This window comes from Megalobrama amblycephala, linkage group LG4 (genome assembly GCF_018812025.1).
Source record: "Megalobrama amblycephala isolate DHTTF-2021 linkage group LG4, ASM1881202v1, whole genome shotgun sequence".
In the NCBI taxonomy this organism is placed as follows: Eukaryota; Metazoa; Chordata; class Actinopteri; order Cypriniformes; family Xenocyprididae; genus Megalobrama; species Megalobrama amblycephala.
In genome coordinates this window covers 43,854,473-43,878,294 of record NC_063047.1, presented here as the reverse complement: position 1 = coordinate 43,878,294, position 23,822 = coordinate 43,854,473, and the positions used below count along the sequence as shown (strand labels likewise).

Genomic DNA, 23,822 nt, shown 5'->3' with positions numbered 1-23,822 from the left:
GCGTTTTTGACCTACTTAAGTAGGACTTAAGTACATTGTTATATGCAGTTTTATAATGTTTAAAGCGTACTGCTGAAAAATGCATTTTTAATTACACATTTGTAATGATGAAGTTGCATTTTGGTGCATTTAAAATATATTAACTTTAAATGTAATATAATTTCAGTTTACGTTGCTTTAGTATGTTAGTCAAAACATCAAAATACATGCGCTTCTTTAAAAGATTATTAATAAAAAAATGACAGTGGACATTTTAAAAGTGTACTTAAGTGTGTGAGAAACTCTCTTTAAGTGCACTTAATTTCCTTCATGTTATATTAGCTGCAAGTTCAGTTTTTTAAATACACTAAAAAGTGCTGGGTTAAAAACAACCAAGTTGGGTTGAAAATGGACAAACCCAGCGTTTGGGTTGTTTTAACCCTGCAGTTGGGTTAAATGTTTGGCCAACCTGCTGGGTAGTTTTATTTAACTCAACTATTGTATTTAAGCCACATTTAACCCAACCGCTGGGTTAAAACAACCCAATTGCTAGGTTTGTACATTTTAAGCCAACTTGGGTTGTTTTTAACCCAGCATTTTTAGAGTGACTTTTGAAGTACACTTTAATACAATTAAGCACACTTTTATTTCACAATTTCATGCTGTTTACCAGCAATACTACACTCTAAATAATGCTGTGTTGTTTCAATCCCAAATTTGGGTCAAACATTTTTTTTTTTATTTAACCCAACCATTGGGTTTGTCCATATCTGGCCCAAATTTGGGTTGAAACAACCCATCATTTTTTAGAGTGTAGGTTATCTGTCTTGTCAGTGATCAAAACACACAATTGGGCCTTTGTTTGAACAGATTGTAAAGTCATAATGAATCTCTCACTAACAGAAAAACCCAAAAGCTAAAATAACAGTTTGCTGGAAGTCGAGCACAATGACTAGCAGATGACCCGATTTCCCATGTTGAACATTTGGGACGTCTCATTTGAGCAAGAACATCACTAATACACTCCATGTGGGGTTGGGAAAGACCAGCGCAGACCATTAGTAAGCATGTCCCATGATGCAACACTCAAAGCAAGAGGGTTTTGTGTGTCAGCATCATCTTTTTTGTGGCTGTTTGCTCTTTGTCATGTCGATGTTGGATGATTAATTATCAGCATCTGACAGCTGGAGAGTAAATGCCGTCACAGCGTGAGGATGATGAGAGGGATTTTAGGATGATACACACTGTGCAGCAAACTGTTCTGGCAGACTTAAGCAAACTGTTTCTTCATCTTTGCTGAATGAGTGAATGAATAATAATAATTTCAACACAATGCTTTGGAAACATCCTGTCCTTTAAAGGGTGACTATAATGCCCCTTTCACAAGATGTATTATAAGTCTCTGGTGTCTCCAGAATGTGTCTGTGAAGTTTCAGCTCAAAATCCCCCACAGATCATTTATTATAGCTTGTCAAATTCAGTGATGGGAAATAACGGCGTTATAAATAACGCGCGTTACTAACGCCGTTACTTTTTTCAGTAACGAGTAATCAAACGAATTACTTTTTCTCCCGTTACAACGCCGTTAGCGTTACTGACAAAAAAAAAATGCCGCGTTACTATAATTGAGCTCACTAAAGCGGTTTTCATCCGAGTAAGCTCTCTCTCAGCCATAGGACCTGCAAAGTTTTATTCTCTGGTGTGTGCTGCGGTTAGTCATACACAAATATAATTTTAAACTGATAATATTGTATGATGCGCTGTGTGTGTGTCTGTCAGAGCATGCGCGCGAAGCGCGAGCTCAAATCAGAATACCCTTTTTGATGCTTGATCTAAAATATGTGAAAGAGTTTTTTTCTAGTCGACTAGTAGTTGTTCATTTAAGCTATTAGTTGACTAATCACATTTATATTAATATAATTTCTTAAATACTGGAGAGAATAAACCATAATAAGGAGTGTTTACATAATATAGGCTATATATCACTCAATGGCACGCATAATTGCCATAAAGAACCGGCAAAAGTAATGATTATGAGTGTGACAAAAACAGCAAGGAGACATTTTAATTGTTTATTAATAAAGTAATGTTTTCTGAATCAGTGTCGGCTGCAAAGATGAAATTGACATTGCTGATCATCTGCTCATATGGACGCGCCTAGAGAGATAACGCACATTTCATTCAGATTAGGCTATATAATCAGAGTAGCCTCTTTCTTTTCGTGTTTAATTACTTCATTTTCGTTAAAGTAGATATTTCAAGCATTCTATAGATATATTTCTCATGTCTGCGAGGCAAGCAGCCTCTGAGTTTCGGTTCATTTAGCCTATAAGACGCGCTCCGGTTCACGCGCCAGTGATCGCGCCCGCGCCTCCATGTCATGATTTTATTGTCTGCTATATTTGCTTGTTATATATTAAATCCAAGCAATTGGTTGATGAAACATTGATTAAAATTAAGATACAATTTTTACAAAACGAAATTCACTTTAAAGAGAGGCTTTCTATTAAACAAAACTTAATGAAGTGTTTAAAATCATGTCTGACCCACTCCATGTCTCTCGATATATTTACGCATCTTATGATGCATCTTACTCATGCTGTTCACTTTTCATAATCGAATAAATGGATTTAAAACATAACATAAGACTATTTAAACATAAATATGAAACTACGTTTTCTTTAATGGCTACCAACACAGTACAGAGAAATTTCATGTCGTGAGCAAGAGCGGATCATGAGTCAGGAGTCGCATCAAGAATAATTTATTCTTAGACTTATATGTAATATTGGGGGCATTCAATTTATTTGGCATATTTTTATTTTTATTTATTTATTTATTTACTTAAGTAACGCAATAGTTACTTTCCCTGGTAATTAGTTACTTTTATAATGATGTAACTCAGTTACTAACTCCGTTACAATTTGTGAGAAGTAACTAGTAACTATAACTAATTACTTTTTTAAAGTAACGTGCCCAACACTGGTCAAATTTGCCCCTATTTGGGTGTGAGCAAAAACACACCATTTTTTGTGTGTGTCCCTTTAAATGCAAATGAGCTGCTGCTCCCCGCCTCCTTTCCAGAAGAGGGCGGAGCTTTAACAGCTCAACAACAACAAAACTGGAGAATCTCACGCAGCCAAAATGACGAAAGTGTTCAGCCTTACATTGTTCAAACCGGAGTCGACACTGATGGAGAGACTCAGGAAGAAGTTACAACTTTTAGAATGAAACTGGACGTTATGAAAGAAACTTCTTTGTTCAAACACACTGCATAACTGATAATGGAGTAGATCTGCAAACCAGCAAGAGCTCAAATAGAAGTGCACTTACTGAATGTGTACTTGTAGTGTACTTCAAATCTTCAAATAATAGTTTTTAAAAAAACTGTACTTGCAGTTAATATGATATTAAAGCTATAAAAAGCCACTTAAGTACACTTTCATGACTGTTTCTTAACACACTTAAGGACACTTTTTTTTTAAGTGCACTTTATAATGTCAAATTAAGTTTTTACTTTAAAGTACATTTATAATCTTTTATATAAGCGCACTTATTTTGATGTGTTGACTAACATACTAAAGCACATGTAAAATACTTGATTATAATTTTAACTGTAGTGTGTTATTCAATATTACATTTAAAGTTAATATATTCAAATGCAACTTCATCATTACAAATGTGTACTTAAAAATATATTTAAATACAAGTTTTAATAGAAATTACATTAAAGTATATTTCAGTTTACTATAAATGCTTGTCAGTACATTCAGCACTTTAACCATATTTCAAAGACAATAGAATTATGAAATTACATGTAAAATGTACTAATTAAGTGCTAATTAAAAATCAGCTAATTGCATTTAATATAAAATACACTTTCATTTCATTGCAATTAAAATGCAATTAAGTGCCAAAAGAACATTACATTCAGTTCACACTTAAGTATGAAATTACATTTAAAGTGTTTCAAATTCATCTAACTCATTTGATATGCATTTAAACTCTAGAACATGCACTAAAGTGTCCGAAAACATTAAATTCATTTTGCACTTAAGTATATTATTTTAAAGCATATTATTTCCGTAACAAGTACTCTTTTTAAGGACGTGATAAAGTGCACAACTTTTTCACAAGAGCCTCTTCTTCCAGGCAGATGCATTTCATAATTGTTATTTTTTTATGTGAATGATCCCTTTAATACATTGGAGGAAGCCACCAAACACACACACACACACACACACACGCACACGCACACACAGAGGAGTGGAAGTGAGTTGTGCTGACGTGGGCGGAGCTTCAGGCTTCATTGATGTCACTGTCTGGCCGAGAGCCGAGTCTGGAATACTGGAGCCGACCCGGGTCGAGGGGAGAGCCGAAGAATAACGGGAAGCTGTTATGCATCAGCAAAGCCCTGAAAAAAAGTGCTCTTGAGAAAAAAAATGTGCAAAAGGAAAACAATTGTATCTTGAAAGTACAGGAACAAAAATAGCAAGGGCGAGTGATCAGGCACCGTGGTGGACATTGTTTGACCCAAACGGAGTGAGGTGGACAGCGATGGATTATGGGAGGTCTGCGTTTCTGTAAACACCATTGAGGATTGGTGCAAATTATTAACGTGGCTGGATTGTTTCCTTCAGCACGCAGTTTCCATATTAAATATAGAAGCTCGTTCCAGCGGAAATCAAACTAAAGCTGTTTGCAATGAAAATTCAGAGATTCACACTCATGATTCAGAGACACAGATGAGTCAGTTGGTAATGCAAAGGAGAAGAGCTGGAAATTGTTATCAAATGCATATGTGTATTCTCTGCTTAAAATACATTTAGATGAGAAAACTTAAAATATTGTAAATATACAGCGTACTACCATACTACACTTTTGAGTCAGTAAGATATAAAAAAAAAGAAAAGAAAAAAGAAATTAATACATTTATTTATTAAATTAATCTAAAGTGAGAGTAAAGACATTTATAATTTTTCAAAAGCTAAAAAAAATGATATTCTTTAAAACTTTCTCTTCATCAAATAATCCTGAAAAAAATAAATAAACAACATTGATAATAATCAGAAATGTTTCTTGAGCAGCAAATCATCATATTAGAATGATTTCTGAAGGATCATGTGACACTGAAGACTGGAGTAATGATGCTGAAAATTCAGCTTTGATCACAGGAATAAATTACACTTTACTAAATATTCACATAGAAAACAGCTGTTATAAATAGTAATACTATTTCACTATTTTTGCTGTATTTTTGATTAAATAAAAAAATAAAATAAAATAAATTTTCTTCTTTTTTTAATGATTTATTTATAAACTTTTTCAAAGCATTATCAGAAAGCTTCATACAATTAAAGTTTTAACTTTTTCCCCATAATAACCATTTCCACCGAAATAAACACATAAAATATTAAGACAACTATAACAATAGTAATAATAACAACAATAAATACAAATGGTAAATACATTTTAAATAATGTACTTATTTGCAAATGAAGAATATCACTGTAGGAAAAATGTAATTAATTAAAATAATAATTAAATAAAAATGCATAAACAATAATACAATTTGAATCTCTGACATATTCGTGGTCTGTAAATAATTCTTATTATTATTAATAATTACAATGTTCAGTAGTGCATTTGGGGAAATTCTGTAAATTTGACGCCTTTTTTAATTTTCTCTAAATTTGACATCTTTTTTTAAATTTTATTTATTTATTTGAACTATTTTCTATATTTCCTAGAGCTATTAATACTGAGAGAGATCTCACTGGTGGTTTGTCCCCTCAAAGGCCTCGCACAGGAAAGATTCTTCTGGATTTGCTTCTTTGTGCTCATGGACGTCTGACAACTTTCCTCCAGTGAGATTAATTAATGCTCGTCAATCTCACGCTCACTGATGATGTTTCACACACTCCACAGAGATCAAAACTGGGATCTTCTGGGAGCGTTTGACCAAGAAACATGCACTGCTGAACAAAAGCTGCTTTGTTCAGATTACACTTTAAAATACACATTTGTAACATTTAACACCGAAGTGAAATGTGTAGTTTTTAGTTTTGTGTGTGAAGTCAAGCATCGCTGTTACTAGAGCTCAGACTGAACAACCTCAAACCTCGAAGTACTGAAGTTGAGCAATTGCAATCATTTTTTTTTCTGGTCTGTGACTCTTTTCGCACCAGACAGGAAGTAAACAAGTAGAACATCCTAGAAACCAAGCAATGCCGTAGCAACCACACAGATTTCGCTCAAATCTACAGATATTTCTTATATCACTTCAGAACCTTCATGGCGTTTTCATACACACACACACTTTGTCCTTTATTAGCCGCATGCCATTGCCTCCCTAATGGCCAGCAGAAATGACTGTATGTGTGAGAGTCGAGCGCAGTGGAGAGTGTGTGTTGAACATGAAACACAGCTAGACTGACCGCCGAGAGCCTTGATTAACGCAGCGGTGGGACGGCGCGGCGCGGAGCTCTTTGTGAACCTCTGCGACCGGCGGGAGGCTGAATCCTGGTGGAAACCCTGTGGGCGGACGCAGCACGCTGACGACCCATCGATTGAATGAAAGCCAAACAATGTTTGCCTCTGCTCTGTTCCTTCAAGCAGAGCGCTGAGAGCTGAAAGCCCAGATGACTGGCAGGTCAACAGATTATGATCTGAAAGCCTCACTTTTAACTGCATGTCAGTCTTAATTATCAGGTAGAGTTTCTCTGAAGTGTTAAAAGCTCAAAAAAAAGCCACCATGTGCAGCTCCTATCAGCAGCTGTGTTATTCACAGGAAATCACTCTTTTTTTCTTTTTTGGGATTAGACTTTTTTTTTATTTTTATTTTTTTGTCTCTATTCCTTGTTGAAATACTACTGGGCCCCTAAAGGGACATTGTGATTGGAAAAATTACATTTAAACACTTCTGTAATTGCTCATGATAATCATTGAGTTCTCCAAGAAACTTTGCCTTTGCTCAAATAACATTTGAATTCTCTCGCAAAACTATTGCGTTCCCCCCCAAAAAATGTGCGTTTGGTCGAATAACATTTGCATTCTCTAGTAAAACATTTGCATTCTCTCGTAAAACTTTTACGTTCTCCCAAAATATTTGCGTTCGCTCAAATAACATTTGTGTTCTCTAGTAAAACATTTGCGTTCTCTCGTAAAACTTTTGCGTTCTCTCGTAAAACATTTGCGTTCTCTAGTAAAACATTTAGGTTCTTTTGCAAAACTATTGCGTTCCCCCCAAAAATATTTGCGTTCGGTTGAATGACATTTGCGTTCTCTCGCAAAAATATTGCGTTCCCCCCAAAAAAATTGCGTTCGCTCAAATAACATTTGTGTTCTCTAGTAAAACATTTAGGTTCTTTTGCAAAGCTATTGCGTCCCCCCAAAATATTTGCGTTCGCTCAAATAACATTTGCGTTCTCTAGTAAAACATTTGCGTTCTCTCGTAAAACTTTTGCGTTCTCTCGTAAAACATTTGCGTTCTCTCGTAAAACTTTTGCGTTCTCTCGTAAAACTTTTGCATTCTCTCGTAAAACATTTGCATTCTCTCGTAAAACATTTGCGTTCTCTCGTAAAACTTTTGCGTTCTCTCGTAAAACATTTGCATTCTCTCGTAAAACTTTTGCGTTCTCTCGTAAAACATTTGCATTCTCTCGTAAAACATTTGCATTCTCTCGTAAAACTTTTGCATTCTCTCGTAAAACATTTGCATTCTCTCGTAAAACATTTGCATTCTCTCGTAAAACATTTGCATTCTCTCGTAAAACATTTGCGTTCTCTCGTAAAACTTTTGCGTTCTCTCGTAAAACATTTGCATTCTCTCGTAAAACTTTTGCGTTCTCTCGTAAAACATTTGCATTCTCTCGTAAAACATTTGCGTTCTCTCGTAAAACATTTGCATTCTCTCGTAAAACTTTTGCGTTCTCTCGTAAAACTTTTGCGTTCTCTCGTAAAACATTTGCGTTCTCTCGTAAAACATTTGCATTCTCTCGTAAAACTTTTACGTTCCCCCTTAAAAAAATTGCGTTCGCTCAAATAACATTTGCGTTCTCTAGTAAAACATTTGCATTCTCTCGTAAAACATTTGCGTTCTCCCCCAAAATATTTGCGTTTGCTCAAATAACATTTGCGTTCTCTCGTAAAACATTTGCGTTCTTTCACAAAACTATTGCGTTCCCCCAAAATATTTGTGTTCGCTCTAATAACATTTGCGTTCTCTAGTAAAACTTTTGCGTTCTCCCAAAATATTTACGTTCGCTCAAATAACATTTGCGTTCTCTAGTAAAACATTTGCGTTCTCTCGTAAAACTTTTGCGTTCTCTCGTAAAACATTTGCGTTCTCTCGTAAAACTTTTGCGTTCTCTCGTAAAACTTTTGCATTCTCTCGTAAAACATTTGCATTCTCTCGAATAACATTTGCATTCTCTAGTAAAACTTTTGCGTTCTCCCAAAATATTTGCGTTCGCTCAAATAACATTTGCGTTCTCTAGTAAAACATTTGCGTTCTCTCGTAAAACTTTTGCGTTCTCTCGTAAAACATTTGCGTTCTCTCGTAAAACTTTTGCATTCTCTCGTAAAACATTTGCATTCTCTCGTAAAACATTTGCATTCTCTCGTAAAACATTTGCGTTCTCTCGTAAAACTTTTGCGTTCTCTCGTAAAACATTTGCATTCTCTCGTAAAACTTTTGCGTTCTCTCGTAAAACATTTGCATTCTCTCGTAAAACATTTGCATTCTCTCGTAAAACTTTTGCGTTCTCTCGTAAAACATTTGCGTTCTCTCGTAAAACATTTGCATTCTCTCGTAAAACTTTTGCGTTCTCTCGTAAAACTTTTGTGTTCTCTCGTAAAACATTTGCGTTCTCTCGTAAAACATTTGCATTCTCTCGTAAAACTTTTACGTTCCCCCTTAAAAAAATTGCGTTCGCTCAAATAACATTTGCGTTCTCTAGTAAAACATTTGCATTCTCTCGTAAAACATTTGCGTTCTCCCCCAAAATATTTGCGTTTGCTCAAATAACATTTGCGTTCTCTCGTAAAACATTTGCGTTCTTTCACAAAACTATTGCTTTCCCCCAAAATATTTGTGTTCGCTCTAATAACATTTGCATTCTCTCGTAAAACATTTGCATTCTCTCGTAAAACTTTTGCGTTCTCCCAAAATATTTGCGTTCGCTCAAATAACATTTGCGTTCTCTCGTAAAACTTTTGCATTCTCTCGTAAAACTTTTGCGTTCCCCCTTAAAAAAATTGCGTTCGCTCAAATAACATTCGCGTTCTCTCGTAAAACATTTGCGTTCTCTCACAAAACTATTGCGTTCCTCAAAATATTTGTGTTCGCTCTAATAACATTTGCATTCTCTTGTAAAACATTTGCGTTCTCTCACAAAACTATTGCGTTCCTCAAAATATTTGTGTTCGCTCTAATAACATTTGCATTCTCTTGTAAAACATTTGCGTTCTCTCGTAAAACATTTGCGTTCTCTCGTAAAACATTTGCGTTCTCTCACAAAACAATTGCGTTCCCCCAAAATATTTGTGTTCGCTCTAATAACATTTGCATTCTTTCGTAAAACATTTGCGTTCTCTCGCAAAACTATTGCGTTCCCCCCCAAAAAATTGCGTTCGCTCAAATAACATTTGCGTTCTCTAGTAAAACATTTAGGTTCTTTTGCAAAACTATTGCATCCCCCCAAAATATGTGCGTTCAGTTGAATGACATTTGCATTCTCTCGTAAAACATTTGCGTTCTCTTGCAAAACTATTGCGCCCCCCCCCCCCCAAATTTGCGTTCACTCGAATAACATTTGCATTCTCTCGCCAAACTTTTGCATTCCCCCCCAAAAAAAATTGCGTTTGCTCGAATAACATTTGCGTTCTCTAGTAAAACATTTGCGTTTTCTCACAAAACTATTACGTTCACCCCAAAATATTTGAGTTTCCTCAAATAACATTTGCACACTCTTGTAAAACATTTATGTCCTCTCACAAAACAATTGCGTTCCCCCAAAATATTTGTGTTCGCTCTAATAACATTTGCATTCTCTCGTAAAACATTTGCGTTCTCTCGTAAAACATTTGCGTTCTCTCACAAAACAATTGCGTTCCCCCAAAATATTTGTGTTCGCTCTAATAACATTTGCATTCTCTCGTAAAACATTTGCGTTCTCTCGTAAAACATTTGCGTTCTCTCACAAAACAATTGCGTTCCCCCAAAATATTTGTGTTCGCTCTAATAACATTTGCATTCTCTCATAAAACATTTGCGTTCTCTCGTAAAACATTTGCGTTCTCTCACAAAACAATTGCGTTCCCCCAAAATATTTGTGTTCGCTCTAATAACATTTGCATTCTTTCGTAAAACATTTGCGTTCTCTTGCAAAACTATTGCGCCCCCCCCCCCCCAAATTTGCGTTCACTCGAATAACATTTGCATTCTCTCGCCAAACTTTTGCATTCCCCCCCAAAAAAATTGCGTTTGCTCGAATAACATTTGCGTTCTCTAGTAAAACATTTGCGTTTTCTCACAAAACTATTACGTTCACCCCAAAATATTTGAGTTTCCTCAAATAACATTTGCACACTCTTGTAAAACATTTATGTCCTCTCACAAAACTATTGCGTTCTCTTGCAAAATATTTGCGTTCACTTGAATAACATTTGCATTCTCTCGCAAAACATTTGCATTCTCTCATAAAACATTTGGGTTCCCTCGCAAAACTATTGCGTTCCCCGCAAAAAAATTTCGTTCACTTTAATAACATTTGCATTCTTTCTTAAAACATTTTATATTCTCTTGCAAAATATTTGCATTCTCTCATTTGCGTTCTCTTGCAAAACTACTGCATTCCCCCCCAATATTTGCGTTCTCTCATAAAACGTTTGCCTTCTCTCGCAAAATTATTGCGTTCTCCCGAGAAACTTTGCGTTCTCTCGCAAAACTATTGCGTTCCCCCCAAAATATTTGCCTTCCCTCAAACAACATTTCCATTCTCTCATAAAATTTACGTTCTCACATAAAACTATAGAATTCATACGAGAAACTTTGCATTAACAGAGAATGCACAAGTTTTGTGAGAGAACGCAAACACATTAAAATATAATTTATCTCGTCAGAGGCTCTGTAAAATACAGCATCTTTACATTTCAATGCACTTGCACTGCATTATTTTTATATTCAATCCATATATAAACAGCATTCAGACACTTAGAGCGTGAAACCAATGATGAATTTAACACGTTTAATGTATGCACGTCACTCATCAAACACCCTACAAACACACATAAAACATCCAGACATTTAACTCAATAAATGAAGGAAATTAAAACATAATTGCCTTACTAACAATGCCGTAATAATTGCCCTAGCACCATTAAATTGTATGTGAGCTGTCATTTTCAAATCAATCTCCAGGTTCTCCATTGATTGTGTGTCCTGAAAGAAATACTAGCATACTGCTTACTGCATGCAACAGTTTCCCTCATTTCAAACAGTAATACGTTACATTAGTGTCACATGACCTTATCATGTTGCATTGCTGCTTTATTCAGACAGTGGCGTCCAGTTATCATCTCTCAAATAAGCAGGTTCTTTTGCATTTTTAATATCATTTTGCACTGTTGCCAGTTCAGTCAAATAATGAGCATCACGGTTGATATTACTTCATGCAGCACACTGGAGATTGCACCATGGGATACAGTACTGTATCTAATGCAGTGCGCTCTGTTGCATACGTGACCTGCACATCATGCATGCAAAAAAAAATTCCGTTCTGTTGAAACAGAATGAGTAGTTTACTGTTCTGACCACAGCCAGTGTCAGGTCAGTGTCCGGTTGGAAGTGTTTTAGTGCATTGCATCACATTTCGCCGCAGGGTTTAGCTGTAATTAGCACATCATTTCCTGCACTCATGAATCTCCAGAGCTTGGCGCTCCCATCATGCTCCACTGGATGGTTCTCAGCTCTCGGTATGTTTAGTTTGTGCTAGACATGACATGTTTCTCTGGGGTTCAGTGCGGGTCCCATCAATCCTCGTCTACAGTCTCATGTGGTCACAACTCTCTGTTGGGAAACTCCAACTGAAATGTGATGAACGTGTTATTTCAGTCAGATTTATGAAGCGTGGATTATTGATGTTTTATAGTTTCTCAGTTAGAGAGGACTGAAGCTCTTTAACACTGCTGTCGGTCTCTGTTTTAGGGCAGATTCACAATGTTTCTTTAACTCTGTGTTTGGAGGAAGCCATTATATTTGCACTGAATGGAAAGTTTCTTGGTGTAGTTGCACAGTTGGTGTTTATTATTGCACATGTTGATGCTGATCTACTAATGGAGGTAAAGTAGGTGGTCCAAAGCAACAAGGTCATTTCAGTCGTTGTTCTTCTTTGCGTATGACTTTTGTTAATGTCTTTGACATTGTAGATGAACTGGTGTTCTCCAGGGGGCAGTTTTCATTTACTCAGACTTCATTCCTGTGCTGTTCTGGTCCAGTGATGAGGAAAATGTTGAGATTATGAGATTTGCTCCCAGTATGAGCGAGCCCGGGTTTGATTTACTCCAGATGGAAGCTCTTTCTCCAGACTGACACAGTAGTTGCTCTGAAATCTTGAGAGAGGATTTCACCACCTGACAGTCAATATGCTCAAAGTATGTTGTTTTGAGGATGCAAAATATTTAAGGCAGGAACACACCAAGCCGACGGTCGGCCATCAGGCAGTTTTTGTTCATCGGCCGACTAAGTTTTCTCAGTGTGTTCCACACCGTCGGCTGAAGTTGGTCCTCGTTGGCTTTTTTTTGGCCTATTTGACATGTTGAATTGGCGTTGGAGCTTGTCTGTCTGTCGGGTCATCTGATCATTCTGATTGGCTGTGATTTTTGATTGATTTGGTTGCGAGTGAGGTACGCTTGTAGAGACTCCGCCCATACGCTCTTCTGATTGGCTGTGATTTTTGATTGATTTGGTTGCGAGTGCAGTACGCTTGCAGAGACTCCGCCCATACGCTCTTCTGATTGGCTGTGATTTTTGATTGATTTGGTTGCGCGTGCAGTACGCTTGTAGAGACTCCGCCCATACGCTCTACTGATTGGCTGTGATTTTTGATTGATTTGGTTGCGCGTGCAGTACTCTTGCAGAGACTCCGCCCATACGCTCTTCTGATTGGCTGTGATTTTTGATTGATTTGGTTGCGAGTGCAGTACTCTTGCAGAGACTCCGCCCATACGCTCTTCTGATTGGCTGTGATTTTTGATTGATTTGGTTGCGCGTGCAGTACGCTTGTAGAGACTCCGCCCATACGCTCTACTGATTGGCTGTGATTTTTGATTGATTTGGTTGCGCGTGCAGTACGCTTGCAGAGACTCCGCCCATACGCTCTTCTAATTGGCTGTGATTTTTGATTGATTTGGTTGCGCGTGCAGTACGCTTGTAGAGACTCCGCCCATACGCTCTACTGATTGGCTGTGATTTTTGATTGATTTGGTTGCGCGTGCAGTACGCTTGCAGAGACTCCGCCCATACGCTCTACTGATTGGCTGTGATTTTTGATTGATTTGGTTGCGCGTGCAGTACGCTTGCAGAGACTCCGCCCATACGCTCTTCTAATTGGCTGTGATTTTTGATTGATTTGGTTGCGCGTGCAGTACTCTTGCAGAGACTCCACCCACACGCTCTACTGATTGGCTGTGATTTTTGATTGATTTGGTTGCGAGTGCAGTACTCTTGCAGAGACTCCGCCCATACGCTCTTCTGATTGGCTGTGATTTTTGATTGATTTGGTTGCGAGTGCAGTACTCTTGCAGAGACTCCGCCCATACGCTCTTCTGATTGGCTGTGATTTTTGATTGATTTGGTTGCGAGTGCAGTACTCTTGCAGAGACTCCGCCCATACGCTCTACTGATTGGCTGTGATTTTTGATTGATTTGGTTGCGCGTGCAGTACGCTTGTAGAGACTCCGCCCATACGCTCTACTGATTGGCTGTGATTTTTGATTGATTTGGTTGCGAGTGCAGTACTCTTTCAGAGACTCCGCCCATACGCTCTACTGATTGGCTGTGATTTTTGATTGATTTGGTTGCGAGTGCAGTACTCTTGCAGAGACTCCGCCCATACGCTCTTCTGATTGGCTGTGATTTTTGATTGATTTGGTTGCGAGTGCAGTACTCTTGCAGAGACTCCGCCCATACGCTCTACTGATTGGCTGTGATTTTTGATTGATTTGGTTGCGCGTGCAGTACGCTTGTAGAGACTCCGCCCATACGCTCTACTGATTGGCTGTGATTTTTGATTGATTTGGTTGCGAGTGCAGTACTCTTTCAGAGACTCCGCCCATACGCTCTACTGATTGGCTGTGATTTTTGATTGATTTGGTTGCGCGTGCAGTACGCTTGCAGAGACTCCGCCCATACGCTCTTCTAATTGGCTGTGATTTTTGATTGATTTGGTTGCGCGTGCAGTACGCTTGTAGAGACTCCGCCCACACGCTCTTCTGATTGGCTGTGATTTTTGATTGATTTGGTTGCGAGTGCAGTGCACTTGCAGAGACTCCGCCCACACGCTCTTCTGATTGGCTGTGATTTTTGATTGATTTGGTTGTGAGTGCAGTGCACTTGCAGAGACTCCGCCCACACGCTCTTCTGATTGGCTGTGATTTTTGATTGATCAGCTCCACCGTGGACAGCGTCTCAGTCTCGTAGTGTCAGATGTCGATGGTACAGCAGCTCTGATGAGACACCGAACACACCGTTTCTCTGTTTATTCCTCCATGAAACATTCATGGCTGCTCTCTGCTCACGGTCTCTTAACTACATTCACTGCATGACAGCAACAAACTTCTCAAAGAAGCGTTTCTCTCAAACATGCTCACTGGGTCACTTGTGCTGGAATTGGCCTTCTGCTCATCTCCTGCACTTCACAAAGTCTTGTATTTTTACAACCCAGCCAGGAAATAAAGTACACAATTCACCAACCCTTCAGGGATGTTAAAAAACATAAATATGTATATTCTGTATATTTCAAAAGGCATTTTATCTTAGGTCAGAAGAAAACTCTCAAAATCTCGACGGTTTTATTGTGAAAGTTTACAATTTTGCTACCAGGTTTGGACAAATCAGAATTTATGAACCATCTCCTTTCAGTGTGAATTTGAATGAAACTGGTCACTTCACATTAAAAATTAATTGGATGGACATGAGGTGAAATTCATGCAATTCAAAGAAATTCAACAGCCACTTTATTTGTGAAACACAACAAAACATAAATAATTACAGCATTCATTTTGACTAATTACGCTGATTTAAAGGTGCACATTATGTAATTTTCGCCGCTAGAGGTATTCAAAGCAAAGGCGTGGCTTGATGATGCCATGAATGAGCATGGAATCATGGGAGTTGTATTCCTCGGCCCCACAGCCAATGGAAAGCAATCCAGTTTTCCAATTTAGAAAGCATTCTCAATTCAATTCTGAAGCGCTTACAGTCTTGGTATACTGGGTACAAATTAAAAACCTGTTATTGTGACATTTCCAGCATGTCGAAAAATCTGTATGCATTTATTCATTTAAATGTGTCAAACTTCTTAAAGAACTCTTGCTGCATTTTTCATCTGAGGCACTGAAAGATCAAGATCATTCATGCTTCTTCAATGTCAGTGTACCTGTACTAATATAGTGGATAAATGCAAGATGACAACATAATTTATAACCGTAATTAAACTAAACTATACCTGTTCTATCTCCATGCAGCATACTGTATATTCTCCGGCTCTGTAGGCATCATTGTCCAACTCCAGTTCAAACTGAACACCGCTACTGATCGTTTCTGACATTTTCTGACATGCGTGAGATTGTCCTGTTTTGTTGTTGCTTTTGCATGAGCTTTTGAAGCTCCACCCACTTCTTGAAAGGGGGCCGGGAACAGCAGCTCATTTGCATTTAAAGGGACACACACAAAAACATGTTTTTGCTCACCCCTCAAAAGTGGCAATTTTAACATGCTATAAAAATGATCTGTGGGGTATTTTGAGCTAAAACTAGAGACTTATTTTATATCTTGTAAAAAGCATCCAATGTCTCCTTTAAAACAAGATTCAGTATATTTATAGTCTTATTAATGCCAATCATTTACAGTCTATTACAGCGAAACACTCTTGTTGACCCTGTAAAGTCTTATTTATTTTTAATTGAATTTGAAACAGTTTATTGAACGTTTAGACGAAATATTTATGATATAGAGAAGACATGGAGTAAAAAACACCTCAGTTTTATTCAGAGGCCCAAACTGAGTTTGCAAAAATATGCAATTTGGTGCAGATGTTGATATTTATAAGGACAAAAAGTAAGATGAGTTTATCTTGTAATGTAAATCAATGAGATCTTTATAACAGTATACCAACTACTTATATAAAATGCATATAAATATCAATATCTGTTAATTCTATGTCTTAGTAAGATATTTAAATGCTTAGTTTTGAAGCATATAATGAAATGCAATACAATGATGATTGAGAGATTAAAAAAAAGAAAAAAAAGCCTGATGATCATATTTGACTCTAATGATTTTTGTCTGGATAATCAAGTAAACCAAGTTGCTTCAGTCCAGTTGAAATATTACTAACAATATCATCAGAAATTTGGCTTTATAGGGTTAAAACTGACAGGCTTGATTAAGTCATAAGGTTCGTGCCAATTTGTGTACTTATGCACTATTCAATTCCATTGTTTAGTATAAATAGTGTTCCAACAAAGTGCACTTAAAATACCCGGATGATGCACTTAATTAACCAAAAAAAAAAAAAAAAAAAAAAGGAAGTGAGGAATGTTGGATGACAAAATAACTATAAAATTCATAGACTAGACAGTTGAGTATAAGTGCATATAGTGCATCATTTAGTTCAGCTGTACACTGTGTTACCGCAATAAAGCAGGAAGCATGAGGTAAAACTCGGGCTGAAGCAGAGCAGCCGGGCTTCCACTCCTCACTACAGCGCGTCTGAATGTCTGCAAAACAACAACGGCACTGCCAGACCAGCACAAATGTTTATGGTGCGTGATTTCTGTGCTTCCTAATCACAGGAAAAGTGCCTGTGGGAATTTCTGCCGCCTGGATCAGATTGTGTCTCATTTACTCCAGCTATATGCTGCTTTCAGACCCACCGCTCTGTGCATTTTGCATGTCTTCAGATTCAGATCATCAAATCACTGAATTGTGCTTTTCTCTGCTGCTGTCGTTTGAGTGATGCTCTGACTGTTACATAAGAATACATACGAAAACATCTTCACAATCACCCAGTGCACTCGAGATTATAATGTTTTCTGAAGAAGAGTGTTGTTTGTTCATGCAAAACTCACCAACACAATTCTGTTGTGTTCTGGATGGTTGCCAGGACATTGCTATTGGGTATATGTTTTTAAATGTGTTTTTGATAAATGTAAATTGTTCATTTTTTTCCTGATATATATTTGTACAACATATACAGTGTCTGTGTGTATATATATATGGTCAACACTTTAGTTTAGGTTGCATTTCTCACCATTAACAATTAACTGCGACTCTTATGCCAATGCATATGAGAATATGGTTATGCATTAATATGTGCTTTACAAGTACTAATAAACAGCCAATATCTGTATGCTAATAAGCAACTAGTTCATAGTGAGGATTGGACCCTAAACTAAAGTGTGTGTGGTCCAGTTCTGATGCTCCACTGTTGGCTCTTTCGGCGGTGGACAGGGGTCAGCATGAGCACCCTGACTGGTCTGCAGCTATGCAGCTCCATACGCAACAAACTGATGCTCTGTGTATTCTGACACCTTTCTATCAGAACCAGCATTAACTTCTTGAGCAATTTGAGCTACAGGAGCTCGTCTGTTGGATCGGACCACACGGGCCAGCCTTCAATGAGCCTCGGCCGTCCATGACCCTGTCGCCGGTTCACCACTGTTCCTTTCTTGGAGCACTTTTGATAGATACTGACCACTGCAGACCGCTTGTTGGTTAAAAAATATTTTTTTCTGCCAAATGGGCTAAGATTTTAAATAACTGTTCTTGTATTTTCACAGGAACAACACATGATATTTTCACTCAGCGTAACTGGGGGGATCCCGCCTGTTCTGATCTTCACCTCAACCAGCACACAAACCATCAGTGTCCTGCTTAAGGACAACCCCGCAGTGAAGATCTTCGTAAGTACCAATGCATTCAGATGAAAACAGTCAGTGTATTCATTTGTGTTCACTAAAAATAAAAGATGTTGTACGCAAGCATGCATCCACATTTGTTGACGATCTGCCAGCACAAAGACACTTCCATCCACGTCTTTATATTTAACAGTGGAACAAATGGTCTGCCACGTGGGAGCCGTTGGCAGGTGTCTGACAATAAAACCAGCTACAGCTGCGCAGTTTCAGCTCTGTTTCGAGAGGCAATTAACCCTGTTTGTTTAGCCTGTGACCCCATGAGAATTTGCAAACAGACTTAACTAGTGTAGAATATGGATGTGCCAGAACACTCGAAACAAAACAGCCCGGTATGACAATTTGTTTTCTTCAATTTGTTCTTTCCACCGTCGAACCTTGTTAACCTTTATTAGATTGCTGTGGAATAAAGCACACTGGAATTACAGTGCAAACCGAAAGGGAGCGAACGTTTATTTCAGCTCCACCCCAAATGTGAGTGAATTCTGAGCCAGGCTGCAAAATATTAAATATGTAGTGTTTTATGGTGGGAGAGTTTAATGGCCTGGAGGAGAAACAGCATGTTCTTATCAATGAGACACAAAGAAACACTGCTGACCATTTCTAAGCCCGAATCCATAATGACCCGTTCGCTCAAACATGTCAGGCAGAAGAAGCCAAAATCTATTTTTACTAACAGTGTACAGTTTTTATACAGAATATATCAACACTGTTTTAACCAGACATTAGGTGTCTGTAACTAGAATGTATTGACATGAAAAATAGCATGTTAGGTACAATGTATTTTCTGTGTTGATGTTGTATTGCAAAACACTTGTGCTGCTATTGAGGTGGATACAGGTAAGTTTAGGACAGGTTATACAGAGGTTTAAGGGTGTGTAAAGGGGTTTAGACTGTAATTATAGATGCAATTACAGAAATTAAATATAGCTGCTAGCAGCAATTATCAGGGTCCAAGTGCTTTAAGGCCTTTATGCACATGCAGAAATGTTTTAATTAGCAAGTAACCATCTTGATCATAGATGGGAAAGACCATTTACAGCAAATAAAGGCAATTTACCATAAGAAATGCATAGTTTTTAAAGCTTTTTAACAGAGGTTGAGCCAAAACCTAGGACTAGTTCGCCAAAGTATGTAAGAATTCTGTCCACTAGAGGTCGCTAGAGCCCTATTAAAACAAAGGCGTAGCTTGATGACGGCAAGTTTGAGCGCGGAATCTTGGGACATGTGGTCTTCACCTCAACGGCCGGTGGAAAAGAATCGGGATAGGACTCGGGAAGAAATCATGTTCATGGATGCGTTTATTAACGTTACTGTAGTATGAAGCAGAGCAGGAGCGAGTGTTGTGGAGCTGAACGAGGAGCTGGAGCGATTGCGCAACACACGCCTCACGAGCAGCGGGACTTTTATTATGACACAGTCGCCAGCGCCGCTTCCGCTTTTCCGGTCATGAGTATGAGGTAACGCAGCTCTGTTTATCATATTAGATTCATTTGAGAGTGTTGAAAATGATGTTATAACGTTACTCTGTGCGTTCGCTCGGCGGCTGCTGTGTGACACTGTTACACACTGCAGTAAGATAGATCCATTTTACAATATCATATTAAATGCCGGATGATTGTGTTGATAAATGGCATGCAATTAATTTTAAAACGTGTTGTATGATGGAGAAAATGCTGTATTACTGTTACTAAAAATAAAGCTGCATCTGATTGTGCTATATAACCATTGTTCCCTTGTCTATTGAAACATGTAAATATTAAAGCATCTTTGGTGTTTCCATGGTTTCTACAAAATAAACCGGAAACCGAGGGTAACGCGGGTATGACGCAATTGACAGGCGACTCCTCACACGTCCCGGAGCCGAAAATTGCAAATTTCTTGGTTAAAATTGCAATTTTCTTACGATTTACAAATAGTTGAAAACATTTGGGATATTGTAAGTACTCAAGTGAACAAAATATATAACACTGGCCTAGTGGTTTTTGGATATTTTACTGCAAAAGTCTTAAATATTGCACCTTTAACAAGCAACTTGATGGAGAGCGGCGGTCCTAGAGGCAAAGTTACTCAGAATGAGGAGTTCTACCATGTGGTACGAATGTCATGGGCAAAAAATTGTGCAATACACAATCCTTTACGCACATGAACAAAAAACACGAAGGCGCACACGATTTCTTATGAATTTCTCACAGGCCTCTAGAGCCATGAGTCAAACAGGCCCAGCGAGTTTCGTTCCAATCGGCTTCCGTTAACCTTGTCTGATAGCTGCTCATTGGCTGATGGCGGCCATGTTTTTTGAGATACGTCATTGAGTGCGTTTACATGCACATCCTTAATCTAATTATGCTTAATAAGTTGACAACGAACGTGGTCATGTAAATGCGGTAACCATTTTTTTTTTTATCGGAATAAGGTTATAAACAGCTTTTGCACGGCATTTAAACACATAACATCACATCTGACAATAACACATGAAATACTCGGAGTCAGATATGCAAATTATTATTTTTTTGACGTCATTACAGGAAAATAACCCGATTTATCAATAAAGTCATGTAAACGTGTTTTACTTTACTGGTTTGCATGTAAATTGGGAAAACTGATATTTGTGCATGTACACGTGCTCATTGTCCTCATAGACGACCATGGCACTTCAGACAAAGATACTGCATGACAATTTTCAAGTCAATCGGACTAAAGCCAAGTTTACACTACAGGATTTTAAGCCTGATTTAAGCCCGATTTTCAAGTTAACGAGCTCGCCGACAGGTCGCGCTGTGATCGGGGGGAAATCAGCGAGTGATCGGCGCTCGCCAATCTTTATGTGTGAACTACTCAACGACACATCAAAGACGCTCGCTCACGCGTCACCGACACCTCACTGATGCCTGACAAATATCTAGCATGCTAAATATCTGGATATCCTGTGGTGTCAGCCAATGAGCCAATGAAATATACACTGATGTCTATGGAAGCGGCGATAAAAATTCATTCAAATAGCCTATAATTTGCCGACGTTTATTCATATCAGATACACATTGTGTAAGTAGCTATAAAGCTCACTCTATTGTTCTGCCAGTTCACCGGCCACATGTATTTCAGTACAAATGGATGAATTCACATGCTTTGCATAAAATATAGCCATTTTCATGTTTTTTTGTTTTTTGTTTTTTTTTTGGTTATAGAGCCACCTAGTGGACAGTCGCTGTGTCCTTTTTCACAAGACCACAGAATGAGGTCTTGCACATGTGTGCCAAGTTTGGTGAAAATATCTCATTCCGTTCATGAGTTATAGCCATTTTAGTAAAAGTGGCTCCACCCACTTCAAACGTTTTGGCACCCCTTAGGGACCGTGAATTGAAATTTTAACTTTTTTTTTTGATAACTATTGACAATCAGACTCCAGTAAATCTCTTTGCACTGGTTTGGTTCTGATTGGGCCAAAAACCTAGGACTAGTTCACAAAAGTACGTTTTTCAAAAAAATCCAAATCCCCAAAAGAACGAATCAGAGTTATGATTTCATACTTTTGACCACTGTAGCGCCCCCGTCAGGCCGATCGGGGCAAGCCTGGGTGACGTTGTAGATGGTGTGAGTACTACTAACTCTCAAAGTTTCAAGTCTCTATGAATTACGGTTTGGTCTGCCTGATCACTTTTATGGGAGAATGCTGATCCTTGGAAATTAATAGATAGGGCTTGAACCCCTGATTACAGCTAGAATAACATGCAGATATTTTTGAAAGATGAGTGTAAAAACAATGTGCATTGTATGAAATTATTAATATACATGTTAGTTCATAGTAGTTAAAGATATAATGTGAGACTTTAATCTCTTTCTGGTAGAATCAGTACTTCACATTTATGGTACACTGAATATTACACTGAATACTGTCATAATTTATCACTTTATTTTTTAGTCATATGTCACAAAAAAATATACTACTGTATTTTCTTGTAACATTTAACAATCAAAGCAAAAATTATGAATTGATTGTGCCTAAAAATGACGTTTTTGTAAAAAGTTAAGTTTCAAGTTTGTTTTTTGAAAGATGTCTCATGTTCACAATGCTTGATTTATTTGATCTAAAAATAGTACATTAATGTGAAATATTATTACCTTCTAAAAGAACAGTTTTCTATGTGAATATATAGCAAACTGTAATTTATTGCTGTGATCAAAGCTGAATTTTCAGCATCTTCAGCATCACATGATCCTTCAGAAATCATTGTAATATGATGATTTGCAACTGTTTTCAGCATTAATGATAACCAATCATAAATGTTTCTTGAGCAGCAAATCATCATATTACAATGATTTCTGAAGGATCATGTGATGCTGAAGATGCTGAAAATTCAGCTTTGATCACAGGAATAAATTACACTTTACAACATATTCACAATATTACTGATTTTACCATATTTTTAATCAAATAAATGCAGCCTTTGTGAGCAGAAGAGACTTCTTTAAAAACAGTTTAAAAATCTGACCAGTAGTGTGTTTGCATATATATATTTTTCTCTGACATTTTACCATAATAAACACTCCTTTTCAAATGTGTGTCTGGGTAGATGAAGCAGGCAGACAGGTAAATTATGCCCATAGGAGAAAGTGTCTGAGTGTAAATCACAGGCTTTAAACAGCAGTGCAGATAGTGTTAGGAAAAAAGATTATATCAAGTAATGGTTATTATTTGCATGTAGTATTTTGAGCCTCCACAGAACTCTTTTCCATCTATTTTACAGGTGACGAATGGGACTTCAATACAGCTTCTCCCAAACAACATAGGATCTCCAGAGACACTAGCTGCTTCATCCACAGACGGAGATTCTGAACTTCTGAAATGGGCAGAAGAGAAGTTTGGAGGAGTCACATCCTTCACCACAGCACGAAATCCACGAAGCATCACTTTCACTGGCATGACGGGTAAGATCTCGCTCTCTTCATCGTTGGCTCTGAAGTTGTGTACATTATCGGTGAACCAATCACTGCCTCTTTCAGGCAAGTTCTTCCAGCGACCCTCCACATGTGACCTGCAGCCGGAAACACTCAAAGATAAACACTTCATCAATCTGGAGCTGTCCGAGCCATCGAATGAGCTGAGATCATGTTACACGAAGCATCCCGGAGAACAACTGCACGTGATTAATATTCCTGATGACAACATAACGAGGTAAATGGACCTTGGAGGTTGTTGGAGGAGGTTTCTAAAAATGGCGTGCCAAAATAAGCATCCTTAATTTCTGCATCACTGATCCAAAATGCTTGTTTGGCTTCTGCGCTGGTTACCAGCACAGTAGCTTTCAGTTGTTGCTGTTGCGGGTCCATTGTTTAGCTCCATCTGACCTCCTCTTTCAATGAATCTCTTCTGTCTACACAAACAATCAGAAATAGGTTTTCATGCATCCAAGTTTTAAAAAAAAAACACTTTAATTTTCTCATAATATCCACTGCAGCATCAGCTCTTTTCTCAGTGTCTGAAACGCTTCGATCAAGGATTCGGTCTCTCTAAACCCCGCCTTTCCGAGAGCTGCTCTGCTCTGATTGGTCAGACGACCCAGTCTGCTGTGATTGGTCGGAAACCAAACGCTCATTATCATATCGGAATCTCAGCTCTTGATTCACAGTGATACAGACAGTAA

At 38.0% G+C, this 23,822-nt stretch overlaps 1 protein-coding gene across 5 annotated transcripts in view; it reads left to right on the top strand.

Moving 5' to 3' along the window:
- Nucleotides 1-23,822, top strand: part of eng (endoglin) — a 59,372-nt gene that overhangs the window by 22,482 nt on the left and 13,068 nt on the right. For all 5 annotated transcript variants that reach the window (XR_007184700.1, XR_007184701.1, XM_048189499.1 and 2 more), the window contains exons 4-6: nucleotides 18,043-18,165; nucleotides 22,926-23,106; nucleotides 23,182-23,353. Coding sequence is in view for 3 of the 5 variants with exons in the window: in XM_048189499.1 (XP_048045456.1) it covers nucleotides 18,043-18,165; nucleotides 22,926-23,106; nucleotides 23,182-23,353 (476 nt within the window). In the remaining 2 variants the exon portion in view is untranslated. The remainder of the gene's footprint in view (nucleotides 1-18,042; nucleotides 18,166-22,925; nucleotides 23,107-23,181; nucleotides 23,354-23,822) is intronic.